The sequence below is a fragment of the Erpetoichthys calabaricus genome, chromosome 7, assembly GCF_900747795.2.
Source record: "Erpetoichthys calabaricus chromosome 7, fErpCal1.3, whole genome shotgun sequence".
Lineage (NCBI taxonomy): Eukaryota > Metazoa > Chordata > Cladistia > Polypteriformes > Polypteridae > Erpetoichthys > Erpetoichthys calabaricus.
The window spans coordinates 594,087-621,951 of NC_041400.2; the positions used below are offsets into that span (position 1 = coordinate 594,087).

Here is a 27,865-nt window from a genome sequence, read left to right on the forward strand (position 1 = left end):
AAGCCAAACCCTGGACAGAATGCCACTCACCCACTCCCTCTGGGCCAGTTTAGAGTAGCTGGTCAACCCAACCTCCATGGTCTTGGATGCCAGGCCACACTGACTTGAGAAGAACAATCAGACTCCACACAGACTTTAGCAGCACCAGGCGTGAAGGGCAGAGCCAACCACTGAGCCACCCAGCACCACTGCAGTTACAAGAAGGAGATCAAGTCTAAAGTTGAAAGTCTGAGAACACAACTGGCAGAGGACAGGCAGCCAGTTGAGGGCTAGAATGAGTTTAGAGCGCCATCTGTTGGGCAATATGGCACTTTAAACATTGAGGTATTCACAAGTTTCACTAGCAAAGCCAACACAGTACTGTATGTCACTGTCCATGTGTGCCCACACGGTCTGCTACATGGGCATATCTGGGCAGATTGATGAACACGCTGGTATTCAGAGTCCACATTCACCGACTCGAGATAGAGAGCCAGTGTGACTAATGGCACCCCCCCACCACCCATTCCTGTGTTTTGAGCTTTGTGGTGAGCTGCTATTTTGAGTAGTCCACCTCTTTAATTTGGGTTCAACGCAACACTTGAAGGAAACAAAGGCTTACAGAAGAAACATTTTTAAGGGAGGATTTTTTTTCTTCCCAGAGCACACATTGATATAACACAGCTTTTAAACTCTAAAAATGACAAAGTGGCCCACAGCCCTCCACCCTCAGTACTTTGACATTCCAATTTTGCTCTGGAAGAAAATCCCATCTTTCATTGGAAACTGACCTCAGGTCCCCAGAAGCAGTTTGAGCAGAATGGTGTCATCTGTGGAGCAAAACGACAGGTTTGTGAAGGGCACCACATGATGACACCACACCTGGTCACTGTCAAATGCCCAATGCCAGGGCCCTGCTCCTCGTACTCTGCCCACTCTAACCTGTCCACAGGGCTCTTATCGAAACTATCCTGAAGCTCCTGGCAGGGCCCTGCGTCGCGTCCACACCGAGATCTGGCCTTGTGCCCAATGCAATCAGAAAAAAAAAGCTCCATTTCAAAGACGGAGCGTGAAAGCGACCGCAGCCTCTCCGTTCATAACTGTGTGTTCGCCGCTGGCGCACTCGGCCATTTAGAAGCACAGGACTTGTCAATCATGCTGACCACGCCCCCCTCGTGACCGTTCGAACGGCGCAGGCGCACCGCGTCATCCTCGACGTCGGTTACAGGCTCGCTTTCACCTCCTCGGTGGGCTGTCGGTTTGTGTGGGAGTTCGGATCGCACTCGAGACATGGAGACTGCGGGGCAGGTGAGTCAGGTGTCACGAGAAGAAAGGCGCCGCATATGACTGTCGCCTAAATAAGAGCACACTACTAAACGGGACGTGTGTTGCACGTGTTTGGGCTTTTGTTCTGAGTCGCGTGGAAAGTTCGCGCCCTACTCCTCTAGTGGCGTCTGTCGTCTTTTTGTCACAAAGTGTAGGAAGTTGAGCGCCCGTCGTGTTCGCCGCTCGGTGTCACGTTAGCCACTCTGCGGAGGCGCACCGTCGCGGAGCTAGCGGCCCCCAGTAACCGGAGGAGTGGCGCTGCGCCCCCTGAGTTTGATTTGGAATTGGATTTTAAACTTTTATTATGTTTGATGATCGTCACATAAGAAGAGGAAAACATGCAAATGTAACGTCACGAGTCAAATTGATGAAAGGCCATTTCGGTGGAGCGCGAGGTTTAAGACGCACTTTTTATAAATGTCGTTTCTAAAGCCCACACGCCACTTACGACGTTAGTAGTGAGGACCACTGAGCCGCTTTTCTGCCCCACGCGTTTGTTTTCTTTGTGCTGCACTTGCGCAGATGTGCGCAGCTGTCGTGGCCGTCAGCCCTCCCGTCTCTAAATGGCCGTTAAAACACCAAACGGGCAGACACGGACTGCACGGGCGGCTGCTGCTGCTGCTGCTGCTCATCGGTCTGTTAACTCCGGGTTACAAACTTCTCAGCCAGGATTGGAGTTCAGTCGGGTCGATTACTGATAAGCTCAGCTGCGATGGGGGCCATTCGGTCAGACAAGTCGTTAGGTTCATTCAGTGGGACATCAAAAAGGCCACAGCCGTCTGTAGGAGCTCAGGGTTGTCAGACGATCGTGTCGGTAAAATGTGAATGAAATAAAATAAAAAGGCGCCTGGTGCCCCGACTGTGACTCCTTAGTCCGTTTACTGCTCGGCTGGCCTCGGTGCTCCTGGTGGGGCTCTCTGATCGTCTGTTGCTGGGCTGTTTTTGATGTCCTGGTCACATAATAGTGAAGGAGGCAGACTTTGAGGAAAAGGGGGCCGTTTTTGTTTTTCAGGTACTGTACCTATTTTTATTTTTTTTAAAAAAGCCCCCTTTTCTACCTGACAGGGGCTGATATAACAAACTCAGAATTGCTGGGTATCACGAGAGCCTCTGCCTAAATCTGTGGATGTTGGACTGACCCTGAACTTGTGTGAAAATGTATCTGCTTTCATTATTCAGTGTCTGAAAATGTGATTTCTGAAATAAGTGTTATTGTCCATCCCAGCTGTGGATGGAAGCTCGACAGCATTTCACTCTCCATAAATAAAGGAAAGTTGAGTTTTTTATTAAGATTTATGTTTTAACTTTAGGTTATTAAATGTAAGGCAGCAGTTGCCTGGGAAGCAGGAAAGCCACTGACTATTGAGGAGGTAGAAGTCGCCCCACCAAAGGCTCATGAAGTTCGCATAAAGGTAAGCAGAAAGCCAATTTGAGTTTTACTTCATGCAAGGAAGGAGCGAGCTTGTTAAGTGAATGATTTAGCAGGGCAGTGGTGTTGAAGTTTCTCTCGATGCACGAGAAGACCGTTTGTAATATAAGTGCAGCGTGAGTGTTTTGTGTTGGTTTTTAATTCTTGGGTTACTTTTGGTTTTCTGTGGACTCTAAAAGCTAGTGGCGTGGAGTTTTCTTGAGCCCATTTTGTATTATTTCTTCTGTAGACGTGTAGCGTTGAGCACAAAATAACCTGTGATTCCCAATAACCTTTGTTTGCGGACAGCTTGTTGCGACTGGAGTCTGTCACACCGACGCGTACACACTCAGCGGAGCCGACCCGGAAGGAATTTTCCCTGTCATCCTGGGACATGAAGGAGCTGGGATTGTGGAGAGTGTCGGTGAGGGAGTCACCAGGTTCAAGCCAGGTAAAGCAGTCGACTCTCCGCAAATGGCCTTCTGTTTTATTACAAAATGAACTGAGATGGATTAATATCACGGTTATGGCTTCAGTATCAAGTTTCCCCAAAGGGTTTTTAGTCCTTTGACTTACTTGTACGTTAAAGGTTACTGTTACTGGAATATTCTAACATCTTAAACCTGACTGTGCAGACGATGACAAGCTTTATGTAGAAAGACTTCAAGGCCTGTTCTCCCAGTGCAGTGGTGAGCGTATTGCATACTTACTGTGTTTCTTGATATTTTGGAAGTTATTCTTTAAAAAGTATGTTGTAATGTTTTTGTGGTGAACGCATGCTTTACTTTCTTCACAGAGTTGCTTACAGTTGAAGCCAGTTGTGCACTAATGTAACGTTGATTGAATACGACAGGGTGTCCCGTTTCACAGAGCATTCTGTCTAAATGTTCAGGTGTTTTAAAAAGAGATGGAAAAGTTGAAAAGAATTGTGTTGCAGATTTTAGCACCATCTTTTATCTGAGGGAAAACAAACACGTGTTCACCGTTCATGACAACGTATGTGGCTGGAGATCACACAATGGATGTCACACACTGGCAGGAGATGACAAATCTGGAATGCCAACGGACATCTCTACGTATTTCACACAAAGTGGCCACATAGCTAATGGTGCGTACATCAGCACACTGCTAATGGGAGACAATAAAGAAACGGCCTGTGTCTACAGAAGCCATCCTCTCCTTCAGTCCTCGTGACGCTGTGACTTGTGCCACTCGGACTGAATGGCAGCACCCCAGAGAGCCACAGACCCACCCGTGCAGGGCAGGCTTTGCTTTGCCATCTCTCTCTGCTGTTTGTAAAATACGGCCCTGAAGTTTTTAGAGAGAAAATGGACAGGGGAGCGGCGTCTATGGGCTTCTTTTTAAATGTCTCTGTATTACATCTCGCCTGAGTTGCCTTGAAAGCTGGCATATTGTAATCTTTTTAGTTAGCCAATAACAGGTGTCGTTTTGCTTGGCCTTTCTCTACCTTCATCATGGCTAACACCCTAGCACTACAGATATACAAGACACCAACATGTACCGCTACTACTGTCGATTTCACAAGAGACATTTGCCAGTTGATTTTCCCATTCTGCAGTTTCCTCCGAGTACAGAAGTCCAATATGATTTTGTTAATAATTTGAAGTCAAGGCTGCCGTCTCTCAAGGTGTCACTCGTGTTTGAATTGACTGACTGAGCCAGCAGCTCCGATTGTCCCTTCAGTTTCCTTTTCCTAATAAATGTAAAAAGGTGACATCAGCAGCTTGGCTTTGTTTAATTGTTGCAGCCTTTAATTAAACCGAGTGCATTGGCTTACAATTAGAATTATTAGAATTTGGAGTCTTGTAGGAACCTTCAGTCCCAACTAGTAATATTTTCCTTATTTAGATAAACCCGCCGTGATGTTTAACTTGTGGGCAGGAATATTGATTTTGGCAGTTAAAGCTGCGGCTCGACCTCCGCGTCTCGTGTGTCTGTCGTGAAGCGTCCACAGCCATGTGAGTGCGTCTCTCTGGACACTTTACTTTCAGCCCGAGTTGTGTAATTCTGTGATATCCTGAGCCCAAGGTGATTGTTTCTCTTCTTGTTTGTGTATTTTATTCAAAATGCTGTTGGCACTTGAGAGCAGACACTTTCACTTTCCTTCAGGACGTCTCGCCTTTCATGGATACTCCTTGTGTTTTCCCCCTTGCAGCTGCCACATTTAGTATTGTTACTCGGACCCTTCACTCCTTCATCCTTTGTTCTTTTTTCCTGTTCAGGTTCTCGGTGGTCTTGTTGGTAAAGCGACTGCTTTTGGTGTAAGAGGCTGAAGAAACTAAAGTCCGCGTCCTCAGCCCATGTCTTCATCACACATGTAGTGTGTTTAGCCTCACTGCTGCTCTTCTCGCTCCTCATTCTTGGTGCTTTAGCATTTTTCATATCTGTGGTGGTGGGATTGTCACTTGTGCTGTTACTCTTATTAAAGATGCTCATGTGAGTACTAATTGTAATCCTACGTAGTGTTTGCAGCTTTAGCAGTTACTTAAGTATTTCAGACTCTTGGTCGTTTTATCTTTCATTTTCACATTTACTGTAATCACTTGTGTGCTGTTCTTCTAGCAGCTAGTTGGGTACGAGTGTCGTACTGCTTGGCATGTCAAAGGTCCGTGTGCTGGTAGGACTGGCACATGTAAGAGGCTTGTGTGCGTTACCTGTAGTGTCTTTAATTCAGATAGCAGAACGTGACAGGCGGTGGCGGGATGAGACACAAGCACACTTACTGTATTTAATGATTCTGAAGTTAAGGCCATGAAATACTCACACTTTGTAAAGGTTAGGGGGTTCTGATGTCCAAATCATATTATGGGATTTCATCTACTGTTACATTCTACTCCGTACTTCTACAATTTGTATTTTTATACTGTATTAAGGATTTGTTCTGTGTATTGTATTGTATTGTATTGTATTGACCCCCTTCTTTTAACACCCACTGCACACTCAACCTACCTGGCGGGGGGGGGGGGGGGGGGGGGGGGGGTTGGGCTCTCTTTGAACTGCCTTTCCGGAGGTTTCTTCCATTTTTTCCCTATAAAGGTTTTTTTGGGTGTTTTGCCTTGTCTTGTTAGAGACTGCAGGCTGGGGGGCTGTCAAGAGGCAGGGGCTGTTAAAGCCCATTGCAACACTTCTTGTGTGATTTTGGGCTACACAAAAATAAATGGTATTGTGTGGTAATGTCCAGAGTGTCAATCATGAGCTTAAAAGGAAACAGAACTGAAACATCTGAGGTCACACATCCTGGAGTGTTTCTGTAAGAGACGCATCTGATCTTCAGTTTCATACATCTTTATTGTCACTGTCACTTTTACAAAAGATCTATCTATCTATCTATCTATCTATCTATCTATCTATCTATCTATCTATCTATCTATCTATCTATCTATCTATCTATCGTATCTAATCCTGCCAACTACACTATCTATCTTATATAGTGCCTTTCACATCTGTCTGTCTGTCTAACAAGCAGACATCAGTTTTGGTGAAGGGGGCACAAGTATGTCATTACAACTTTAACAAGCAGAAACATTAAAGAGGTGGAATTGTAATCCACAGGACAATAGTGAACCTGAGGGGCACAATATTATGGTGATGGTGGAAATGAAGAAAGCTAAAATAAGTCAAGCATGTACGTGCCAGACTTGGAGGATAAAGAATTTGTGATTAAAGTTTTGCTGTCCATTTTCAATATGACCCTGCATGCGTTCATAATGCCAAGGTGTTAAAATTGTGCACTCGACACTCTTTTAGACTGGTCAACAATGGCCGCCACCACATTGTCCAGATGTCTTGCAGTGGTATTGTGCTTCATGAAGGATCATGGACCCTAGGAGACTTGTTACTCCAATCACTGTTGGTTCTTTTGTACAGCACATCATGATTGTTTGTTTGTGAACTGACAGTTTCGTTACTGCTAATTGATTTGAGCCCCTAATTAAATGTTGTAAACACCACAAAGTCAGTCCCTCAGATTGTGCTCCCCTTGTTTTGAAATTTAAAGCACCAGACCAGGGGTGGCCAGCCATTCCAGCTTGACAGCTGCCTAATCCCAGCCGGACAGTTGTCATGGGCCTTTTCTTCCCTCCGTTTACTCGGTGACACACCTGGCAGTCTTTGCTGTCCTCCTCAGGTCTGGTTTGTCCTCGGTTGTGTCTTTCACTTGTGTCCGTACGAACAGAGCGCTGTTTTGACTTCACTTGTTTTAGTTTAGAAAAAACCGATTCCCAGATGTAAGTTGATCCAGACATTGGCATTAGCTTCAGTGCAGCTTGGTTGGCATTGAGGTGTCTGTCTGTCTGTGGCGCCTTCTCTCAAGACACATTTAAGTCTGTCTGCCTTCAAAAAGTTCAGTCACCTCTAACTGCAACTATGGGAGCTTTCAAACAATCTGATTTAGGGTTGATGAGGAATATGTGATTTGTGGCCGTTTTTGCTTCAGGTTGGCAGTTGTGTCCTCAAAACTCTGCTGCAGATTTTCAACATGCAATTTACAATACAGTTTATTTTTGTGTAGCCCAAAATCACACAGGAAGTGCCGCAGTGGGCTTTAACAGGCCCTGCCTCTTGACGGCCCCCCAGCCTGGACTCTCTATGAAGACAAGGAAAAACTCCTAAAAGAAAAAACCTAGTAGGGAAAAATGGAAGAAACCTCCGGAAAGGCAGTTCAGAGAGAGACCCCTTACCAGGTAGGTTGGGCATGCAGTGGGTGTCAAAAGAAGGGGGTCAATACAACACAATACACAGAGCAGAACAAATCCTCAATAAAAAATAATTTAACAGTAGATGATATCCCATAATAAGATTTGGATTTGTTTAGACTCCTGGAGACCTCATCCATCAAGCTGCCTCCCCCATTTGGCCATTCCACGGCTGAATCAGTGCTGGGCCAGCCAATCCGATGAAAGGACCCTTCTTTCCCACGATTCCTGCGATCCTCCATCAGGGATAACTTTACCATAGGCGGGCAGAACAACTTGGCAGGTGGGCCATGGCACCAAGTGCCACATTTGAGTACCGAGAAGAGAAACAGAATAGGTGAGGGTTAGTATCCAGTTCTAACTGTCATGTTACTTCTGTTTTAGTGCTAATGACTGACAACAGAGATGCAGTCTGTACAGTTAATCAGCAGCTCTAGTCAGGGTGTGCTAAACTGAAGTAGTGAGTCTTCAGCCGGGATTTAAAAGCTGAGACCGAAGGGGCATCTCTTATAGTAGCAGGCTGACCACTCCAGGCCTCAGCTGCCCCTCCACTTGCCTTTAACAAGGTGAGAAAATGTGCGAGCGCTCCCTTCTGAAGATGGACGAGGACAGGCGGCCTTTTTAACTTCCCTTGCAGATCTCCATTCAGTTTATTCAGGTGGTGAGCATGTCAACCAGAAAACCCAAATCTGAAATTCACTTGGGGTCGTCTAGCTCAGCGTAGTCCTTATTTAAAAAAAAAAATAAAACAATGGGAACACATGTTACCTCCTCACTGTGTAATGAAGAAGCAGATCCCTGGGAGAGTCTTCATCGAGTTGAGCTATCAGGTTTGTGAATTGTCTGTGAGTGAGTGTGTAAGTCAGAATAAATTCTACAACTTCCAGCACAAGTTTCATAATTTGGTCCAAGTTCAGCTTTTCACACACCAGGTGGCCTTGATGGATGAAGCAGTGAATTGCAGAAGGGTCTCGCTGTAGCTTGTCATACCTATGACATACAGTAGATCAGGTAATGCCCAGAACGTCAGTCACTAAACACCCTTTGACTCAGATAACACTCCTACAACCCTAATCTTAAGCACAGTGTGACGAGGCCCCAATGTTAATCACAGCCTAATGTGGTGGGCGTTACATGACTGACCTCGTAGGTACTGCAGTCTGCAATTACAGTCTGTCAGTGAAATGTCCAAAAATATGGGACACGGTCATCAGCTCTGCACAGTCCCACAAGTCCATTTGTAGATCCCAACATGGCCGGTGCACCGTCTGTAGCTGTTGCTCTTAGTTTTGATAGCTGCAAGTCTGCCTTCATGACTGCAGTCACGAGTGTCTCTTTCAGGTCGATGCCACAAGTCCTGTCCTTTAACAATGCAATGTCAAGCAACTCCTCCTTAATTGTGCCGTCTTCTGACATAAAGTGTACAAATGCTGCCAATGGTGGCTCATCATGAACGTCACAGTGCTAAAAGACGTCAGTGCTCAATGTCGACGTGTAACTGGGGTTCAGTTAGGTTGTTGATGTCTGATATTCTTATTTCAGTGGTGTGCTGTGATGAGAGCCGCAGGTCTGACACAGAAAGCTTCAAGTGGTCGTGTTCAGGAGCGAGCATAGCAACGTATCTCTGAGGCGTATCTTCACAAATATCCCAGCACATGCCATCTTCCATTCCACTCGATGTGATGCCAGTGTAACTGTCCCTGAGTGCTTTGTACGTTTTTGTCAAAGCTGAGCCTGCTTCTCTGACTGACATTTTAACATCCCTGCTTTGTGCTTGCGAAGTGCCTTGTCCTGCGCCATGTTAGCATGGAATGTGGTGAAATGAAGCTTTAAAATGTGAAAGGGAAGCCTGGCATTCCAAATTGAAGGGTGGCCCATGTCATTTCATAAAAAATACAATTCCTCCCATTCAGGTAAGAATGTCCTGCGTTCCTCTTCATAGTTGGCTTTGCTTTGTTTTCCTGGCTCTGCCATGTTGATTCAGTCAAGCTAGCCTGCGTGTGTGCATGACGTTTCTATCAGTGTCATGACAACAAACTATTTTTTATTACAAATATTGGCAACTTTTTTGACAGTATTGTCAAATATTCAAATGCATTTGGCCTTATCGCTCCTGCTCCGTCCAAAATCCTTCCACTCCCTGATGTGCCGATGACCAAAAAAAAAAAGAACACTAATAGCCCAAAGGAGCTGCATGAGGTTCATGTGCCACTGGTGTGCCACCCTGCACTGGACCCTTGTGATACAGCATACTGCTGGCGACTGAACCCTTTAAGTGTAGGAGATGATGACTTCATTCATTTTATCATATTTCAGACTGACTTTTATATCTATCCATCCATCCATCCATTTTCCAACTCACTGAATCCGAACACAGAGTCACGGGGGTCTGCCAGAGCCAATCCCAGCCAACACAGGGCACAAGGCAGGAACCAATCCCGGGCAGGGTGCCAGCCCACCACAGCTTTTATATGTAGAGGCCATGCAAGTGCAGACACACACAAACAGAACACGTGGGAGATGTTGACAGCATATCTGAGGGGACAAAGGACATAATTCATGTCCAGCTGAATGAACTGAAAACTAGAGTTGATATCTGAGATTTCCACATTTGACCAAAAATATGCAAAGTCACCCAACAGCAATATAGGGGATTAATAAAGTATCTATCTATCTATCTATCTATCTATCTATCTATCTATCTATCTATCTATCTATCTATCTATCTATCTATCTATCTATCTATCTATCTATCTATCTATCTATCTATCTATCTATCTATCTATCTATCTATCTATCTATCTATCGTGTATATATTTAAAAGAAAAGAAAAAAAAGGGTGTCACTTCAAAAATAATTAAATTAACAAAGCAGTTGATGTTACAGTCACAGCACGCTGAGAAAAGGCTAACGGGATCAGCAAATGCATGAAAAGAAAGTGCAAACAGAGCAGCAGACATTCAAAATGGTGCAGTGAGCGTGAAGCGATCATTAATACAGTAGGTATGGTGAAGGGACATTTTGAAGTCTCTCTACTGCACATGTCCGAATGTAATGAAGTCATAAATCAGAAATGACACAACTTAGCAGACCGCCTGCTTGTAGAGGCTCATCGTAAGGACATTCAGAGTTGGAAGCCACGGCTCCAGACGGACATCCAGCTGTCCTTCTGCTCCCAGTGCCTTCTGTTGGTGCTTTGAAAACAAACAGCAGACTCCCACGTCCAGTTGTCTTTAACATTCAGGAATTTTGTGGCTTGCAGTGCCATTCCTGTGAATACTTCACTGAGAGGAGCAGAAAGCGGATATTTGTGACAGGGTTTAGGATTAAAAGTCAAAAACAAGTAGAAGAAACGTCTTAAACAGCAGCAAGAGTAGCGTCATCCTTCACATTAGTCAAGCCAAAGCAGAACAAGAGAGCAGCTGCCATAGTTAAGATACTTGATGCGCCTCCAGATTGTCTTTTTCATGTCAAATGTGTTTATTTTTATGCTTGGTTGCCCAATCTAAACATACGCTTTGGTGTTGCAATCTTTAAACTGACACATTCAACACTAGAATTACCAGAGTCTACGAAAAAACTCGCAGATCTGGCCCACCTTAAAACCGTTCTCACCTCTCTTTTGTCTTCTAAATGTGCCGATTAACACGAGCAGCAAGTAGCCAGCTATTTCATTCCCCACCGCTGCAGAACGTTCACTAAGTTCTCCCAGCTCATGTCTTGTTTGATTATCTGGGAGTGCCTGAAGTTCTGGAGTTTTAGAGTGGAAATAATAGATCGCTGTTTGGAACACACGCAGTTCATGTGTGTTCTGTTTCTACAGTAATCTGTGTAAACACATTGTTAAAACAAACTTTTTTCATATTTTAGTAGTAAATGACAAAATGTAGGCATAAACTATATAATGTGTGAAGCCTGAAGACCAAAGATCAAGTCAACACTTTCACAAAAGGTTCAAGGAAGATACAACAGCTTCAGTGACGTAGCGGTAAGATCTGCTGACTTGTAATTGAGAGTCCCCGGTTTGATCCCCACTCACTCCTATATTTGCTGTTTTCAGTAGTGAGCTGCTCTTTTTGTTAATATTACACAGTACACACATACACTTGGCCTGCGTCTGTAACACACGGTGTGCATTTATAGGACTTGTAAAAGTTACCGTTTTTTTACTTCTATTCTTTCTAAATCACGATCACGATACATACTACCTCACAAACCCCAGGGATCTGACGCTGTTATTTTTTATTTGAAATGGAATAACTGGAGATGTGAGTGGTGTTTTGAGACAATGGAACTGGACATTCTCTGATCTGGAGGGATAAAAACTGACACACAAACGCTGGCGAATCGGCCTTCTTCGTAGCTCACCGTCACTTGATTTTTTTTTTATTCAGTTTTATTGAGTGTTCCTGCTCATGCTGAATTAGAGTGCACCTTATGGTGAACGATGTCAAAAAAACTAAAAAACACAGACGTAGGTATATATGATATTTGGAATTATTCGTTTTATGACCTGTATAGTACATTTTGGAAAACATTGTGGCACAGATGCAACATTATTCATATTATTCATATTCATTCACATAACATCTTGTGGTTTGTAATCAGTGACTGTGTGTTTTTTTTCGCTGATCTTGCCAGTCCCCACATGTTGCTGTTTCTTTTGTACTCCAGGAGATGCAGAGGACAGAATAGTACAGAGCAGTAAGTTCAGCGCTATATGCAATCATCAGATTCAAATGTTCACACACATGCAAGGATTGTCTTTCCTACATTTACAACGTGTGTATCTGTTACAATGTACTCACTTCTCTCTATGCTGTGGTTCCTATTACACACCTGAAAGAAAGAGACAATATATGTGAACACATCATCGCACTAATGAACAGCGTCAGATCGGGTGTGGATTTATGTTGGCACTATTACTGAAAGAAAAAAAGATGAACATGTGTGTTGATCCTGTAGCACTGAATAAGCTCACGCGCTCTTAACACAAGATCTGACTCTAAGTAACAGCGCAAGTACAGACGCAAACCAAGTGTAATCAAGAGTCCCCGGTTCGATCCCCACACACTCCTATATTTTCTGTTTTCAGTAGTAAGCTGCTCTTTTTGTTAATATTACACAGTACATGCATACATTTTGACATCATACACCATAAGGTGCACTCTAATTCAGCATGAGCAGGAACACTCAATAAAACCGAATAAAAAAATCAAGTGACGGTGAGCTACGAAGAAGGCCGATTCGCCAGCATTTGTGTGTCAGCTTTAATCCCTCCAGATCAGAGAATGTCCAGTTCCATTGTCTCAAAACACCACTCACATCTCCAGTTATTCCATTTCAAATAAAAAATAACAGCGTCAGATCCCTGGGGTTTGTGAGGTAGTATGTATCGTGATCGTGATTTAGAGAGAATAGAAGTAAAAAAACGGTAACTTTTACAAGTCCTATAAATGCACACCGTGTGTTACAGACGCAGGCCAAGTGTATGTGTGTACTGTGTAATATTAACAAAAAGAGCAGCTCACTACTGAAAACAGCAAATATAGGAGTGTGTGGGGATCAAACCGGGGACTCTCAATTACAAGTCAGCAGATCTTACCGCTACGTCACTGAAGCTGTTGTATCTTCCTTGAACCTTTTGTGAAAGTGTTTACTTGATCTTTGGTCTTCAGGCTTCACACATTATATAGTTTATGCCTACATTTTGTCATTTACTACTAAAATATGAAAAAAGTTTGTTTTAACAATGTGTTTACACAGATTACTGTAGAAACAGAACACACATGAACTGCGTGTATTCCAAATAATGATCTGTTATTTCCACTCTAAAACTCCAGAACTTCAGTCACTCCCAGATAATCAAACAAGACATGGGCTGGGAGAACTTAGTGAACGTTCTGCAGCGGTGGGGAATGGAATAGCCGGCTACTTGCTGCTCGTGTTAATCAGCACATTTACAAGACAAAAGAGAGGTGAGAACGGTTTTAAGGTGGGCCGGATCCGTGAGTTTTTTCGTAGACTCTGGTAATTCTCGTGTTAAAGCACTAAATGTTAGCAAGCATCTGGATGAGTTGTCTAAATGTCATTTAATTGGTGTGTCCGTTGTAAACCCAAATTAAAATATCAGCACTCCAATGGGCTCTTCTTTCCAGTTCTTAATTTGTTTTTGTGAATTTGTTGTTTTTATCTTTGTAGGGGACAAAGTTATCCCACTTTATATACCACAGTGTGGAGAATGCAAATTCTGCAAAAATCCGAAAACAAATCTCTGCCAGAAGATCAGGTAAGTAATAAAAAGGGCTGTGGACTTTGTGCTGGTGATTTAGGACTTCAGTAGTCTTGTGAGGTGAACCTCAGAATTTGTTACTCCAAAGGTTCCTGCTGTCTTTGCCTCTTTATATAGTTTAAATATATATATGTATATACAGTATATGTTGCATAGTTTACTGTTAAATAATGCACAGAGTACACGGCACGTGTTTCATCCTCGTTTGGGCTCATCAGACATACGCACTCACTGCACCCCTCATGGGGGTCGATGGCGGAGGCGAAGCCCCTTTACGCTGTGCCACGGCGTGTGCTTCATTTATTTGACAGCCTGGAGATGGTGGATGTTTGCCGACTTGCAGACCAACCACAAGCGTTACCTGGTAGGTAACCAGCCGTACAGTCAGATTGTGATTCAGATGACGAATGCCATGAATATATATATATATATATATATATATATGTGTATATAAATATGCAAGGATTCATTTTCAGCGTGACATTTGTAGGATTGTGAGAATCGCAAATTGTATTGAAAATCCCGCTGCACTTTCAAGATACAATAAAGGAGAGATTTTTCGGATTATGGTGATGTCAGAAATGACGATGGATGATTTGTTCATTCTCTAAAAGTCTGATGATTTGAGCAGCCATCTGAGATTTGCAGCCCTCTTCACTTGTTGTGTCCGCATGAGACAATTTCAACATAACCGCAGTATGGCTAATCACTGGCTGATGTCAAAATGATCCACACAGGTACCTGTAAAGGGAAAGGCGTCGTCTCATTCATCCTCCGAATGCAATGGATGTGCTGAAACTTGTCCGTCTTCTGTCCATATTTAGGCCTATAGGTGTATTGTCTTACCCACTGTCTCCAGCAGGGGGCACTTGATCCCTGGGATTGTGTCCTTTATTGAAATGCAGGACACAGCTGAACTTTTATATGGCCCCCTTCAGTAACCATGGCGGAAATAATCAGACGAGAGGAATGTGGTACAATAGGAGGTGTGTGTGTGTGTGTCTTTCACTTGCTTTAAAATGCAGCTTTCACTCTCCTCCTGCGCGTCGTGTAATCATTAATACAAACGTATCAAAGAGAAGCCGTTGGAACAGAATAATCCTGATGAGTGTACACAGAATGCGGCGTAGTGCAGGTGCTGTTCTCCTTGCAGACGGCTTCTGTCTTCTAAGTGGTTCCTCTCACTGTGACGGATGAGGAGCACTGTCGACCCCTTGAACCCTCAGACCAAATGTCAGACACCAGATAAAAAGTCCAACAATTGTTTATTACAATAATAATGTGCACAAAGCAGCCTCCACTCCACAACACTCGATAAACAATACAATTCTCTATAATCAAATCACAATCCTCCACTCCCAGACGCATTGCCACCCTGCCTCCCAACTCAGCTCGACGTCTGGGATTTCCCACAGTCCTTTGTAGTCCTCGACCTGGAAGTGCTTCTGAGCCCTCAGTCCATGTGAGCATCCAGCACTTCTGGGTCAGGTAAAAACTTCTCTTTTTTTTTCTTCAGCCCAGAAGTACATCATTTCTTCCATTCCTGTGACTTGGAAACACTTCCGGGCAATACGGAAAATGTAAATCCCTGGGCCTCCCTGCAGCGACTCCTGGCGGCCCCCATGGTATCCAGCAGGGCTGTGCATTAAAACTCCACTGTCCATAATTCCCTGCTGGCATTCGGGGCACCTCCATGCTGCAAGGAGGCCTCCATCTGGTGGCCTGGGGGGTATTGGCTGGGATGAACAGCCGGCCATATCTCACATCACACATTTTACATATTCCGTGAGGTTTTTGTGAACCGTGCCAGGTACGGATGAATACCATGTTATTTATGGGCTGTGCCCTTCTAAGACCCAAACGGCTCCTTTTCCCCTATCTGTGCACAGGACACCTGCTGCAGTCCGTCATGGCCTCTGTGTGAAAGTGATGGCTCAGGCCTGCTTCAGTCAACCAAAATCCCTGCCAGAAAGATCTGCCCTACATCAGCGGTGTGTTTGCTAAACAGTTAGGCTGACAGACAAATCCCGAGTATCACGCAGTCATTTTCAATTCTGGTTGTACCCACTTATCCAGTTTGGTGTCAGTCGCAGTAGCCAGTCCTGAATGGGGTGCCACTCCATTAAAGTGCACTGCCAGGCATACAGCGAAAGTCTCTTTATGGGAACAACTTCCTGCCATCAAGTAGCTTCATGTTGTGCGCCTTTGGCACGTGAAAGGAAAATCTGAGCAGTTTCTGGGACAGTGTGGAAGGTTCTGCACAGGCAAAAATTTCAGTTTATTTGTTAGTATTGTTAATAAACGTTAAACATATTGATCTTGATATTCAGATCTGCATGATGCAGAAAGATGAACGAGAGTAACTGGGCATGTTAGATTTCCAATTGTTGGCCGTCGAGGAGTGCTGATTGTTGTGTCTTCACAGGGTGACACAGGGCCAAGGTCTGATGCCAGATAAAACATCGAGATTCTCGTGTAAAGGGAAGCAGATCCACCACTTCATGGGCACCAGTACCTTCTCCGAGTACACTGTTGTAGCCGAGATCTCTGTGGCCAAAGTGGATGATTCCGCCCCCCTGGAGAAGGTTTGCCTGTTGGGATGTGGCATTTCAACGGGATACGGAGCGGCCCTCAATACTGCACAGGTAACCTCTTTTGTCCATTTTTTAGAGTTTTGCTCACGGGGGTAGCAGTCTGTGTAAAGACTTTAAAGAACAGCTGAAGACTTTTCTGTTTAGGAAATCTTATTAACAAGAATGCTAGAATTATTGTTGTTTCATCTCTCTTTGCCTTTGTTTAAACTTTTTATGTTGCGCTTTGAGGTTTACTGCTAATGTAAAGTGCCCTATAAATAAAATGCACTGTTATTATTATTCTCCTCTTTAATAAACCCGTGTGTGTGTGTCTTCTGGTGAAATGCGCATGTGCGGGGCTCGGTGTGCTGCTTCAAAGGCCGCCTGACGCGTCACTCAAGACAGAGAGGGCGGGACCAATAAAATATCCAATCGGATTTGGGTAAATGAGGTAAGACCTAAAACAGAAAACACGAACAGTCCAATCAGGTACTGAGACGCGGAGAGCAGCTTCTCCATTGTTGTGCAGGTGTTCACTCTGAGGATGTCAGATTTGCGATGAAGAAGCTTGGCCCGGTAAAGTAAAAGTAGATTTATTTTTGCGCACATTAGATAGACAGATCCAAATTACTAACTGAGAATGGTAAACCGGATATGGACGCAGGTACATGCCCATGGACGCAGGAGACATAGTGCACAGGCGCCACACAAAAACGAGGAATCAGCCCCCCGCCCCAGAGTGAAACGTGAGAGACTACAGAGTCCACAAAAGTCCACAACACACAGCATAATCAAACCCGAGATAGTAGGGAAAGCACAGGCGCCTACAATGCACTATACACCGTCAACAACGAAAGAGCTCAACTAACAGAAATAAGAAATAAAGCAACGAGCCCAGAAAATACGGAACCCTAAACATCCACACCACACAGCAGAGGCAAACCCGACATAGTATGGAAGGTGCAGGCATCTACATCGCGCGTCGGAAGGCGCAGGAAAGTACGAAAGGCAAAGGCGCCTACACAGCATAGTGAAACCCAACATAATACGGAAGGCGCAGGCGTCACCGCCATAATGTGAGTGGCACTACTGCAGAGTGAAGTTAGGAATAATGTGCTGCTTGGGATTGTACAAACCGCTGAACACTTTACACCAAATTCAAACACAATACAGCTCAACGATACAAACACGAGCCCACCTGGATAAGATCGATGTACGCAGGCGCCTACAACGCACGTCTGAAATGCCGTGGGCAAACCGGGCACGGCTCCAAAACGAACAAGCTCGACTAATGTATTTCAGGATACCCAACGCCAGGGGTAGGCGAGCGAAGCGAGCAGGGGGTGGACTTAATGTACTTTATTAATAAATTCCCACAGTCCAGCAGCAGCATACTGATAAAGACAATATTAAAGTAAAGAGTGATAACAATGCAGGTATACAGACAGACAATAACTTTATATATAATGTTAACGTTTAATCCCCCAGGTGGAATTGAATTGAATCAGTTGCTGGGGAGAATCTGCTGATTGTCCACCGTTGTGACAGAAAATTAAATGCATATTACAGACCGCAAAGCCAGTATTACTGTCAGAGAAAATTACAGGCATTTTATGGGAAAAATGTAATGCGTAAAAGGTCCGTTGCCATTTAATATCGACTGTTCCTACTGATGTTTATGGACTGCTGTTCTAGCGCCCGTTATTGTAATGGGCTTCATGTCTAGTTGGTATTATAAAGATGCCAAGACAATCCCTTTTCCCTGCCACCTCCTACAGCTCCTCTGGGGATACCAAGGCATTCCCAGGCCAACCAAGACAGAGAGTCTCTCCAGCATGTCTTCTTCTGCCCTGAGGTGTCCACCCAGTAGGACGTGCCAAACCATATCGACTGGCTCCTTGAGCTCATCTAGAATGACTGCAGTCCTCACCCTGAGCTCAGACACACACCCTGCAAAGGAAGCTCATTTCTGCTCCTTGTATCCGCCGTGTACTACTTTTACTTACTAGCTACCCTCAGCATGTGACCATAGGTGGGAGCAGGAACATCGCTCAAGTGGTAAATCAAGGCCTTTGGCTTTTAGCTCTGCTCTCTTCACCACTGTGATCCACCTGCCAATGTCCCGCTCCCTTTGTCCTTACTTGTGAACAAGACTGTGGGATATTCAAGCCCCTCTGTTTGAGGCAGCACTTCATCCCTAACCTCCACCCATTTCTTGCTGAGAACAAAGACTTCAGACTTGGAAATGCTGAGCCTCATCCCGGCTGCAAAACCACTCTGTGCATATCTGAGGTCACCACTCGATGAAACCAGCAGGACCACCGCATCTGCAAGAACCAGAGATGTGATTCCGAGGTCCTCACACTGCACACTTTCCACTCCTTGATTGCACTTTTGCAGCCCAGATAGAGTCCTAGACCCCCTAGGAACCAGTCTGACCTGCAATGTCACTGGTTGTATTAGGAGCAAACAGCCTGAAGCCCCCCCCATGTGCCCCTGTGGTGTGGGAAAGGCCTCAAAAAGCACTGAGACTGGTTATGCACACTCCCATTAACCTTCCCCAGTCCATTTTAGTGTGATTGAGAAGAAGTCCACTTCTGTTTTGTTTTAAGGATTAACTGATTAGCCTTTGAAATGTGAATTGTGGGCCCCTCATTTCCTAATTCTTACTGTTTGTCACCTTACTGGTCAGCCGCAGATTCAGCAGTCCCATCGTTTTATCCCCCTCCCAAAAACAAAACTGGAATCCACTTTCACAGCAAAGTGTGCACTGGAAGGGTCCCAGTAGATCAGGGTGTCGAACTCTGGGCCTGGTGGGCCGCAGTGGCTGCAGGTTTTCATTCTCACCTTTTCCTAATCAGTGATCAGTTTTCATTGCTGATTAACTCCTTTGCCCTGTTTTTAAGGGTTCAGTCCTCTAAATTGATTTGTTTCTTCATTAAATGGCAGCCAAACAGAAATGAGACGTGAAACGAGCCACCAGATGAGCAGCTAAACTGGGATTTCAAACTCCAGCCAGTCTCTTAATGAGAAGCCGACTCTTGCTGTTAATTAAGTTCGCTATTTAATTCAATGGCCTGTTGCTGCTCTCATTCTGCCACAGCAGACATTTCCAGATCTGTTGATTTTTCTGTCATGTGGTGGCTTGTTTGAGGTCTCAGTATTGTTTGGCTACTAATTAAGGAAAAAGAGACAATCAAGGGGCCTGCGTCAAGTTAATTAAAAGTAAAGCAAAAGAAGTTAATTAGCAGTAAAAACGGCTCACTAATGAAGAAGATGGTTAGAATGAACACCTGACGCCACTGCGGCCCTCCAGGACTGGAGTTTGACACCCGTGTACAGTAAGTAGATGAAGGCACAATGGCCTTTGTTAACGGTAAGAATCGGAGATAATCGGAGGTAACTGGTTTGCTGCATTAAACTACTGAACGTTCACCCAAACCCCAACGCTAACTGGGGTCAGACGCACAAGTGGGAAACTCTTACTACAAGTGAGTAATGAGCCTGAAGCTGTGTAGCCGTTCTGTTGTAGAATCTCTCAGGTGGACGATAATTCTTCTTATTATTGGGGGGCCGTCCTGTCCGGCGCACACGTCCTCTTACATCTAAGTACAGTGAATGACCTGAGGAACACATTGTGTTGTGTGGAACAGAAGGAAGTGCTTACAGAACTGAGTCCACTTTAAGATCTTGAGGGTGTGAGGATCTTCAGATCTGTCAAGTCCAAGGCTGACGGCCATTCTGTCAGCACACAGTAAGCTCTCCTGCTTTGCTTGACGTTGAGAAGGTCCACAAGGTTGTTTTTCTTCCTCTTTATCTGTTAATAAGTGCTTAATGTGTTGATGATGCTCGTCTTTAGAGCGCACTTAGGTAGTGCAGTAACACTCAATTACACCAATTAACATCATTACTGAAATGCAGTCACCTTCATGGACTCTTCACAGCAGCACAGCAGCGTAGGACGTCATCCTTGCATGAACTTTAGCCACTTTGTCATTTTAAGATTCTAGCTGTTGTGTTATGAAGAGGATCATCAAAGCTCCTTGTCTGTGTAGGACGCTGTAGAATAATGCTAAGTGACAAGATGATGGCCGTGTTGTGGCACTGCATGGGGGCACAAAGGCACTTAGTAGTAAACACAAGACAACAGCTGAGAATCCAATCATCTGTCACGTGTGCTGCGTTCTCAGACTTCATGAACCGCTTGGAGACTCGGATCATTTTAAAGTGACTTTCTCCGAGAGTTGGCCGACACGTTTTGTTTTTTAAATGTTTTTGTACCCGCGAGTCGTTAAACAATAAGAGCAGCAGTAGGGTTAGCGTCACTTCACAATCTTAGGAAGTTGAAGACGGAGCCCAGGGAGCTTTTTGAGTTCTAACATCGTTTTCTGACACAGCAGAATCCAACTCGAGTGATAAAGGAAGTTGTATGAATTGATGTCCATATTGCTGGTTGTGAAGATTTAATGTTTTTGGAAGAAACAACCAAAGCAGATGTAGAACTTGTGTCGTCTCAAGCCATCATTGTTGGCAGCAGTGGCTCACGAGGTTTAACGGGTCATTCTGGCGCTTTGTTGGTAAGTCAAGTCAGAGAAATCAAATGATTATCATCTGCTGATGAGCGCAGCCATAAGGTCGTGTTTAGTGGAATAGAAGTCTGCTCACTGTGTGCATCAGGGGACACTGGGGCCATCGCGTCCTCCTCCATTCATTTCTGCTCAACTTCAGTTGCTTGCCCTTTTTAGGTTTATGGTCACAAATACTTTATAACGTACCTGCTGTCATTTCAAGGGTCAGGAGAAGTGAGCTGCTGGGGCCGAGGCTCAAACAACACAAACTGCTGTAGGTCACGTCACTCTGCTGGCCGTCCGTAGGGCGAGTGAAAGACAAAAATCTGAAGAAAGTCCAAGTCACAGTGTCCTCTTTAAAGGGACGTTTGACACCATAAACTGATCCACAAGTGAAGTCGCTCAGAATGTCTCTCAGTTTTAGAAAGTGCTCTTCAAAATGTACACAACGTGAAGGAAAATCAGTGAAAGCTCAACTTACCCAACAAACGTCCTCCGTGTGCGTGTGCCAGTCATGAAGAAAGCTGTGTCACGTGGACAGAAAGACGTGAGAGCGACAGGAGGTGCTTTGTGCAGAACATCTGAACACTGGCATGCTGGGTATGCAGGCAGTCAGAGCTGGTCAGGCTGGTGAGTGAAGAGCCCCGAGCCATGGATAGGTGGGTGACGTGGCATCTGTGCCAGCTGCTGGTCTCATTCCTTCTGGATCTCTCCATGTCTCAGTGTTTTAGTTCAGTTAGAGTGTCTGCCTGGACTGGCATGTTAAGGTTCATGTGCCAAAGTCCAGCTTGTCCACTGCCAGTAACTGCCATGTTGTGTTATCACCGCTACTCCGCTAGGCCACACTGCGCTGATCTGTCACCTGCTGGCAGCCTTGTTGTCATTGTGTCTGTCTGTGGGAGACCGAATGATCAGAGCCCGTGTCACTTCTTTTGTTCATTTCTATGTTCAGGTTGAACCAGGATCCATCTGCGCTGTGTTTGGCCTTGGGGCTGTGGGTCTGGCTGCTATTATGGGATGTAAGGTAGCTGGAGCTGAGCGCATTATCGGTGTTGACATCAACCCAAGTAAGTTTGCCAAGGCCAGAGAGTTTGGTGCCACTGAATGCCTGAACCCGCAGGATTACAGCAAACCCATCCAGGAGGCGCTGGTCGAGGTGACAGACGGAGGGGTCGACTATTCCTTTGAGTGCATCGGTAATGTCAGCATTATGGTAAGTCGCTTTAAAAACTCGAGACATTGAGTACGTGTTTTATTGTCTCCTCGAGTTCACGCTGATTAGCCTTTCATTGTATTTGTCGGCAGTCCTGTCATTGAATTTCCCAGCATTCACTTTCCCTTCTCCGCTGACTCTCTGCACTTGTTACACTGTCTTGACGTTAGTCCTCCTTCAGCCCTCACAGGTTAGCTCGTTGTGCTCTGCTGCTGGCGCACGATGGCTGCCGCTCGTCTGTTATCGTTGCTCCTTGTTTGGGGGGCTTGAATTTTAAGGTTGATCTGAGATATTCATTAAGTACAGATGACCAAGGTCTCTAGTTCTGAGCGGTAGTTTAATTCTGAGTTGTTTGTGTGACTCCAGGCCATTAATCTCCTACTCTAGCTGTGGCATCCAAGATCTGACACTCCTCTCTTTGGATGTGCACAGCTGGGAATATCGAGACCATCCTGTCGGGACTCACAGGCTCATCGATTGTTCCCACCGGCCAGTGTTCTCCAAATGGTATCAAAGAGTACTTGACGCCGATGTGTTTGAAGTGACTTTCAGTTTAGAGATGGCCGTGTGAGTCCTGTGCTCCTCCTGTATGTTCAGTCAGAACTTATCAGCCACACGTCTGCCTACTCGCTCTTTACCTGAGGACTCTGTGGGTCACGAGGCTCCTGTTAGTGACACACACACGATGGCCGAGGGTCCCCTCCATACATGAAGGACTTCTGTCCTGTGGAGCGCGGAGCTCATCCCTGAACTTCAACTTGTATTCATCTGATTTGCGCTTTTCTTCTTGTAAATCTCTTCCTGTCCTGTCTGTGTCTCCTTTAAGAGCCGCCGCCTTAATGAATTTTATTCTTTTATTTACGCGTTACGCCTTTCTGTCGACAGTTGATGAGTTTAATTTACCTTCTTTACCTAGCGTATTACTTTGGATCTTAATTGTTCTCTTCTTTTAGTCTTGTTTCAAGTTGTTATCATAGAAGAAACGATTTGTTTCTAATGATTGTAAGACACGTCTGAGGAGTTTGTGCTGAGAGATGTGATGACTGATGTTCCACTTTCTGAGCCTTTAGATAAATTAGTTTTGATCATTGAAGAACAAGTCGCAGACGGCTGATCATCGCTAACTCCGCTTGTCATCAGTGCACGCAACTGAACCGAGGCCTTGACTTTCAGGGCTTTAGATAGATAGAGTGAAAGGCACTATATAATAGAGTGAAAGGCACTATATAATAGATAGCTAGATGTGAAAGGCACTATATAATAGATAGAGTGAAAGGCACTATATAATAGATAGATAGAGTGAAAGGCACTATATAATAGATAGATAGATAGAGTGAAAGGCACTATATAATAGAGTGAAAGGCACTATATAATAGATAGCTAGATGTGAAAGGCACTATATAATAGATAGCTAGATGTGAAAGGCACTATATAATAGATAGATAGATAGAGTGAAAGGCACTATATAATAGATAGATAGAGTGAAAGGCACTATATAATAGAGTGAAAGGCACTATATAATAGATAGCTAGATGTGAAAGGCACTATATAATAGATAGCTAGATGTGAAAGGCACTATATAATAGATAGATAGATAGAGTGAAAGGCACTATATAATAGATAGATAGAGTGAAAGGCACTATATAATAGATAGATAGATAGATAGAGTGAAAGGCAGTATATAATAGATAGATAGATGTGAAAGGCACTATATAATAGATAGATAGATAGATAGATAGAGTGAAAGGCACTATATAATAGAGTGAAAGGCACTATATAATAGATAGCTAGATAGATAGAGTGAAAGGCACTATATAATAGATAGCTAGATAGATAGAGTGAAAGGCACTATATAATAGAGTGAAAGGCACTATATAATAGATAGATGTGAAAGGCACTATATAATAGATAGCTAGATAGATAGAGTGAAAGGCACTATATAATAGATAGATAGATAGCTAGATAGAGTGAAAGGCACTATATAATAGATAGATAGATAGATAGAGTGAAAGGCACTATATAATAGATAGATAGATAGAGTGAAAGGCACTATATAATAGCTAGATAGAGTGAAAGGCACTATATAATAGCTAGATAGAGTGAAAGGCACTATATAATAGATAGATAGATGTGAAAGGCACTATATAATAGATAGATAGATAGATAGAGTGAAAGGCACTATATAATAGATAGATAGATAGAGTGAAAGGCACTATATAATAGCTAGATAGAGTGAAAGGCACTATATAATAGCTAGATAGAGTGAAAGGCACTATATAATAGATAGATAGATGTGAAAGGCACTATATAATAGATAGATAGATGTGAAAGGCACTATATAATAGCTAGATAGAGTGAAAGGCACTATATAATAGCTAGATAGAGTGAAAGGCACTATATAATAGATAGATAGATGTGAAAGGCACTATATAATAGATAGATAGATGTGAAAGGCACTATATAATAGCTAGATAGAGTGAAAGGCACTATATAATAGACACTTTATTAATCCCAAGCGGTAATTCTTTCTCAGACCTTCGTGTTGCGCTCCACTTCACTTCTCTGTTTTAGGCCGTTCCTCACTTTTGTATTCAGCTCCGTATTTAACTCCATGTGCTGCTCAACATGGAGGCCTTCACTGATTTCGCTGTACTTTCAGATCACTTTAACAAAATTTCAAATTTCCTGGTGGAGGAGCACTTAAATATGGACAAGTGTCGGGTGTTATGGGTACAATGTGCTAAAAGCATGAATTCCAATTCTACAAGCCTGTGGTCGTGTTGTGAATGACTCGGTGCCTACGCAGTTTGTTAGGGCACACGGCAGCAGGCTGTGGGCACAACTGCAATGCACTTGACTGCTGGCTAAGGCGCCCATTGGACAGCCTTTCATGGAGTGGCCGGTTCTTGTCACTAATGGCGTCAGGTGACTTGCGTTCTCCTCACCTCGTGTTTGTTGTTTTTCTCGTGGATTATGAAGATGGACACAAAGCCATTGGTCTCGTTGGCCTCTTAGTGTACGAGCCCGCTATTCCGTGGTGATGAGCCTGTGCCAGGGCTACTGGGTGAGGGTCACTGCTCCACGGTGCTGGTCAGAAGTTGAAGGTGTGGAGTGGCTTTGTACATGAGGTCCATGTCTGCGTGATGTGACGTTCCCATAATACTGCAGTACTACTGGGACCCCCGATTCCCACGGGTGTGTCGCACACTTTCCTTCTGTATTCACATGACAGTTGGTCTTCTGAGTGTGTGGGTGCTGCTGTGCCTGGCACTGAACTGGCAGTGTCTCCCAGTGGCTTTAGGCGTTAAGGTGTTGGTGGCAAAAGTGAGAGTGTGAATGATGGCAGTGAGAAGGTGCCCCCTATCAGGACTAACCTAGCCAGTGTGTACAGTGTGTGGCACAGGGCCCAGGCAGGTTCTTTGCCACACTGATCTAAAGTATGACAATTGTGCATTTCAGAGAGCTGCCCTTGAAGCCTGTCATAAGGGCTGGGGGACGAGTGTCATCATTGGAGTCGCTGCCTCTGGACAGGAGATCAGCACCAGGCCTTTTCAGCTGGTCACCGGCCGTACCTGGAAGGGCACTGCTTTTGGAGGTGAGCTGATGAGTCTTTGGCAATGGGGCCTTCAAATAGACACCAGAACCCTGGCAGCCTTAGCCCACCATGCCAGTCGTGTATCCTCAGTGACTTGACATTTGACCGTTCAGCACTGAGCTGGCACACATTATGGACAAGGAGAGGGTGAAGAGACCACATTGAAGATGCCCCATCGGGTCCTGCTGCGGGTGCGGTGTTCCCCTCTCCGATGGTGTTGCTGATGTCACCTGCTGACTGTGTCACTTTGGGTACATTCACACGCAGCTGAAAGTGACTCCAATCTCAATGCCGTGTATGCGCACAGATGTTCACCCTGAATGTCCCTTACACTTCATCTGAGACCAGCCGTGTGCCCAGCCGTGTGCCTCGTAGTGCCGCCTGTAGTGCATGAGGTCTGTGAATTCTTATGGAAAGGACGAGAAGCAGAAAAGGAAAGCCGGGAGCTGCTGCTGTGAGCGTCGTCACCGCTGTACACAGACGCCAGTGGGACGTGGGGGGCTTGAAGCAACACAGCAGGCCGATGACTCACGTCAACGTCCTCCTGTAGTACTGGGAGGACAAACACTTGGGGTGTGCCGTTTGTTTCACACCTGGCATACAGATTGGCTGGCGACGTTTGCCCCAAACACTTGCCAGGTCTGTGAGTTTGCATTCTTTCTAATGGGATGTTAAGTCAACACTGTCATCCATCCATCATCTGTGTCTGCTGTCTCCTAACTCCAGGGTCACGGGGGTCTGCTGGAGCCAATCCCAGCCAACACAGGGCGCCAACCCACCACAGGGCACACACACCAGGGACAATTTAGGATCGCCAATCCACCTGACCTGCATGTCTTGGGAGGAAACCCACACAGACACGGGGAGGACATGGCAAGCGAACCCAGACGGGTCTCCTAACCCACTGTGCCACCGTGCCACCCCCTACTATAATCCACCTTTTTATTATTTTATGTCTGTAGTGCCTTTGCCATGCTTTGTAATGCAGGCCTGTGACAAACATCCCATAAACATCTTCTAGAAAGTTCTGATTGCAGCATTCAAACACGGGCCACCACATTGAAGTCACTTGCGTCTGCAGTGGCCATAGTGCCACCTAGACAGTGGTCTCAATTTGACCTGTAGACTTGTTCTTGTTGTGATGTCGTTTAGCTCCAAAGATGGACAAGTAGAAGCCACCAGCACTGAGCTGCGGTGCAAGTGAAGACCAGGAGCCCTTCTGGAGGTCCGAGTGCCTTCTGATTGCTGACCTCAGTTTCAAGCTTGTCCAGCGAGTCCGATCCTGGCCGTATGAGGGAGTGCAGAATTGGGCTCAGCATGGCATTTGATTGGCAGAGGACAGTAAGGGCAGTAAAGAAGTGGAGCTAATCGTAACCGCCAAGCGCTCGCCTCCCGATGACGCCATCGGTTATTTGTCTCTCTGTCAGACTCGCTCATTTGTGGCACACACTCCTTTTAGTAGACAGCAGATGGTGGCCCAGAGTAGCCTGTAAGGACATAAAGGTCCTTTGTGACCAGTGGTCTTAGTTCACGGGCGGCTTTGGCCCAAATGTCTCCTCACATGGCTGGGTGAAGCTGAGCTGAGGTTTGAAGATGGCAGACTTTTACATGACCCTGTGCCCTCGAGTGACGGCTGGCACCCAGCTCCCCCGTTACGTTCCTAATTTTAAACCCTTTTGGTCCCTAACCTGCCAGGTGAAGCGGGCAGAGTTGTGTGAGGTGCTGGCGGGTGAGCGGGCCCGAGTTTATGTTAACATGCCAAGTAACGGGCAAGCGTCTGTCGTTCACAGGGTGGAAGAGCGTGGACAGTGTGCCAAAGCTGGTGAAGGACTACATGGCGAAGAAGATCAAAGTGGATGAGTTCATTACGCACACGCTTCCTTTTGATCATGTGACTGAGGGCTTTGAGCTGATGCATGCTGGGAAAAGGTAAACACTGCAACCGTCCGATGGAGGACTCGAGCTGCAGGTCACTTGGCCTTCCTAACCTGCCGTCTGTCGTAACTCATCTCCTCTTCTTTTAATTGCAGCATTCGAACGGTTTTGACATTCTGAGGAGCCCAGTGTGCCCAGTCTGCCCAGTTCACAGGTGACCGCCCCCCCCCCCCCCTCGCCATTACTCATCGACACAGCGGTTAGACGGAGCGCTTTTGGTTCTTAATCTTTTCACATTTCCAATAAAGCACTTGGGTTCAA

General features: G+C 45.1%; 1 protein-coding gene across 1 annotated transcript; it reads left to right on the forward strand.

Moving 5' to 3' along the window:
* The first annotated feature begins 1,152 nt into the window (after positions 1–1,152).
* On the forward strand, positions 1,153–27,865 carry LOC114654524 (alcohol dehydrogenase class-3). The gene is made up of 9 exons (XM_028805123.2): positions 1,153–1,287; positions 2,616–2,717; positions 3,023–3,164; positions 13,630–13,717; positions 16,146–16,365; positions 21,814–22,074; positions 25,534–25,669; positions 27,460–27,598; positions 27,700–27,865. Exons 1-9 carry the CDS (start codon positions 1,270–1,272, stop codon positions 27,722–27,724), a joined length of 1,131 nt encoding a protein of 376 aa, XP_028660956.1. The 5' UTR covers positions 1,153–1,269; the 3' UTR covers positions 27,725–27,865.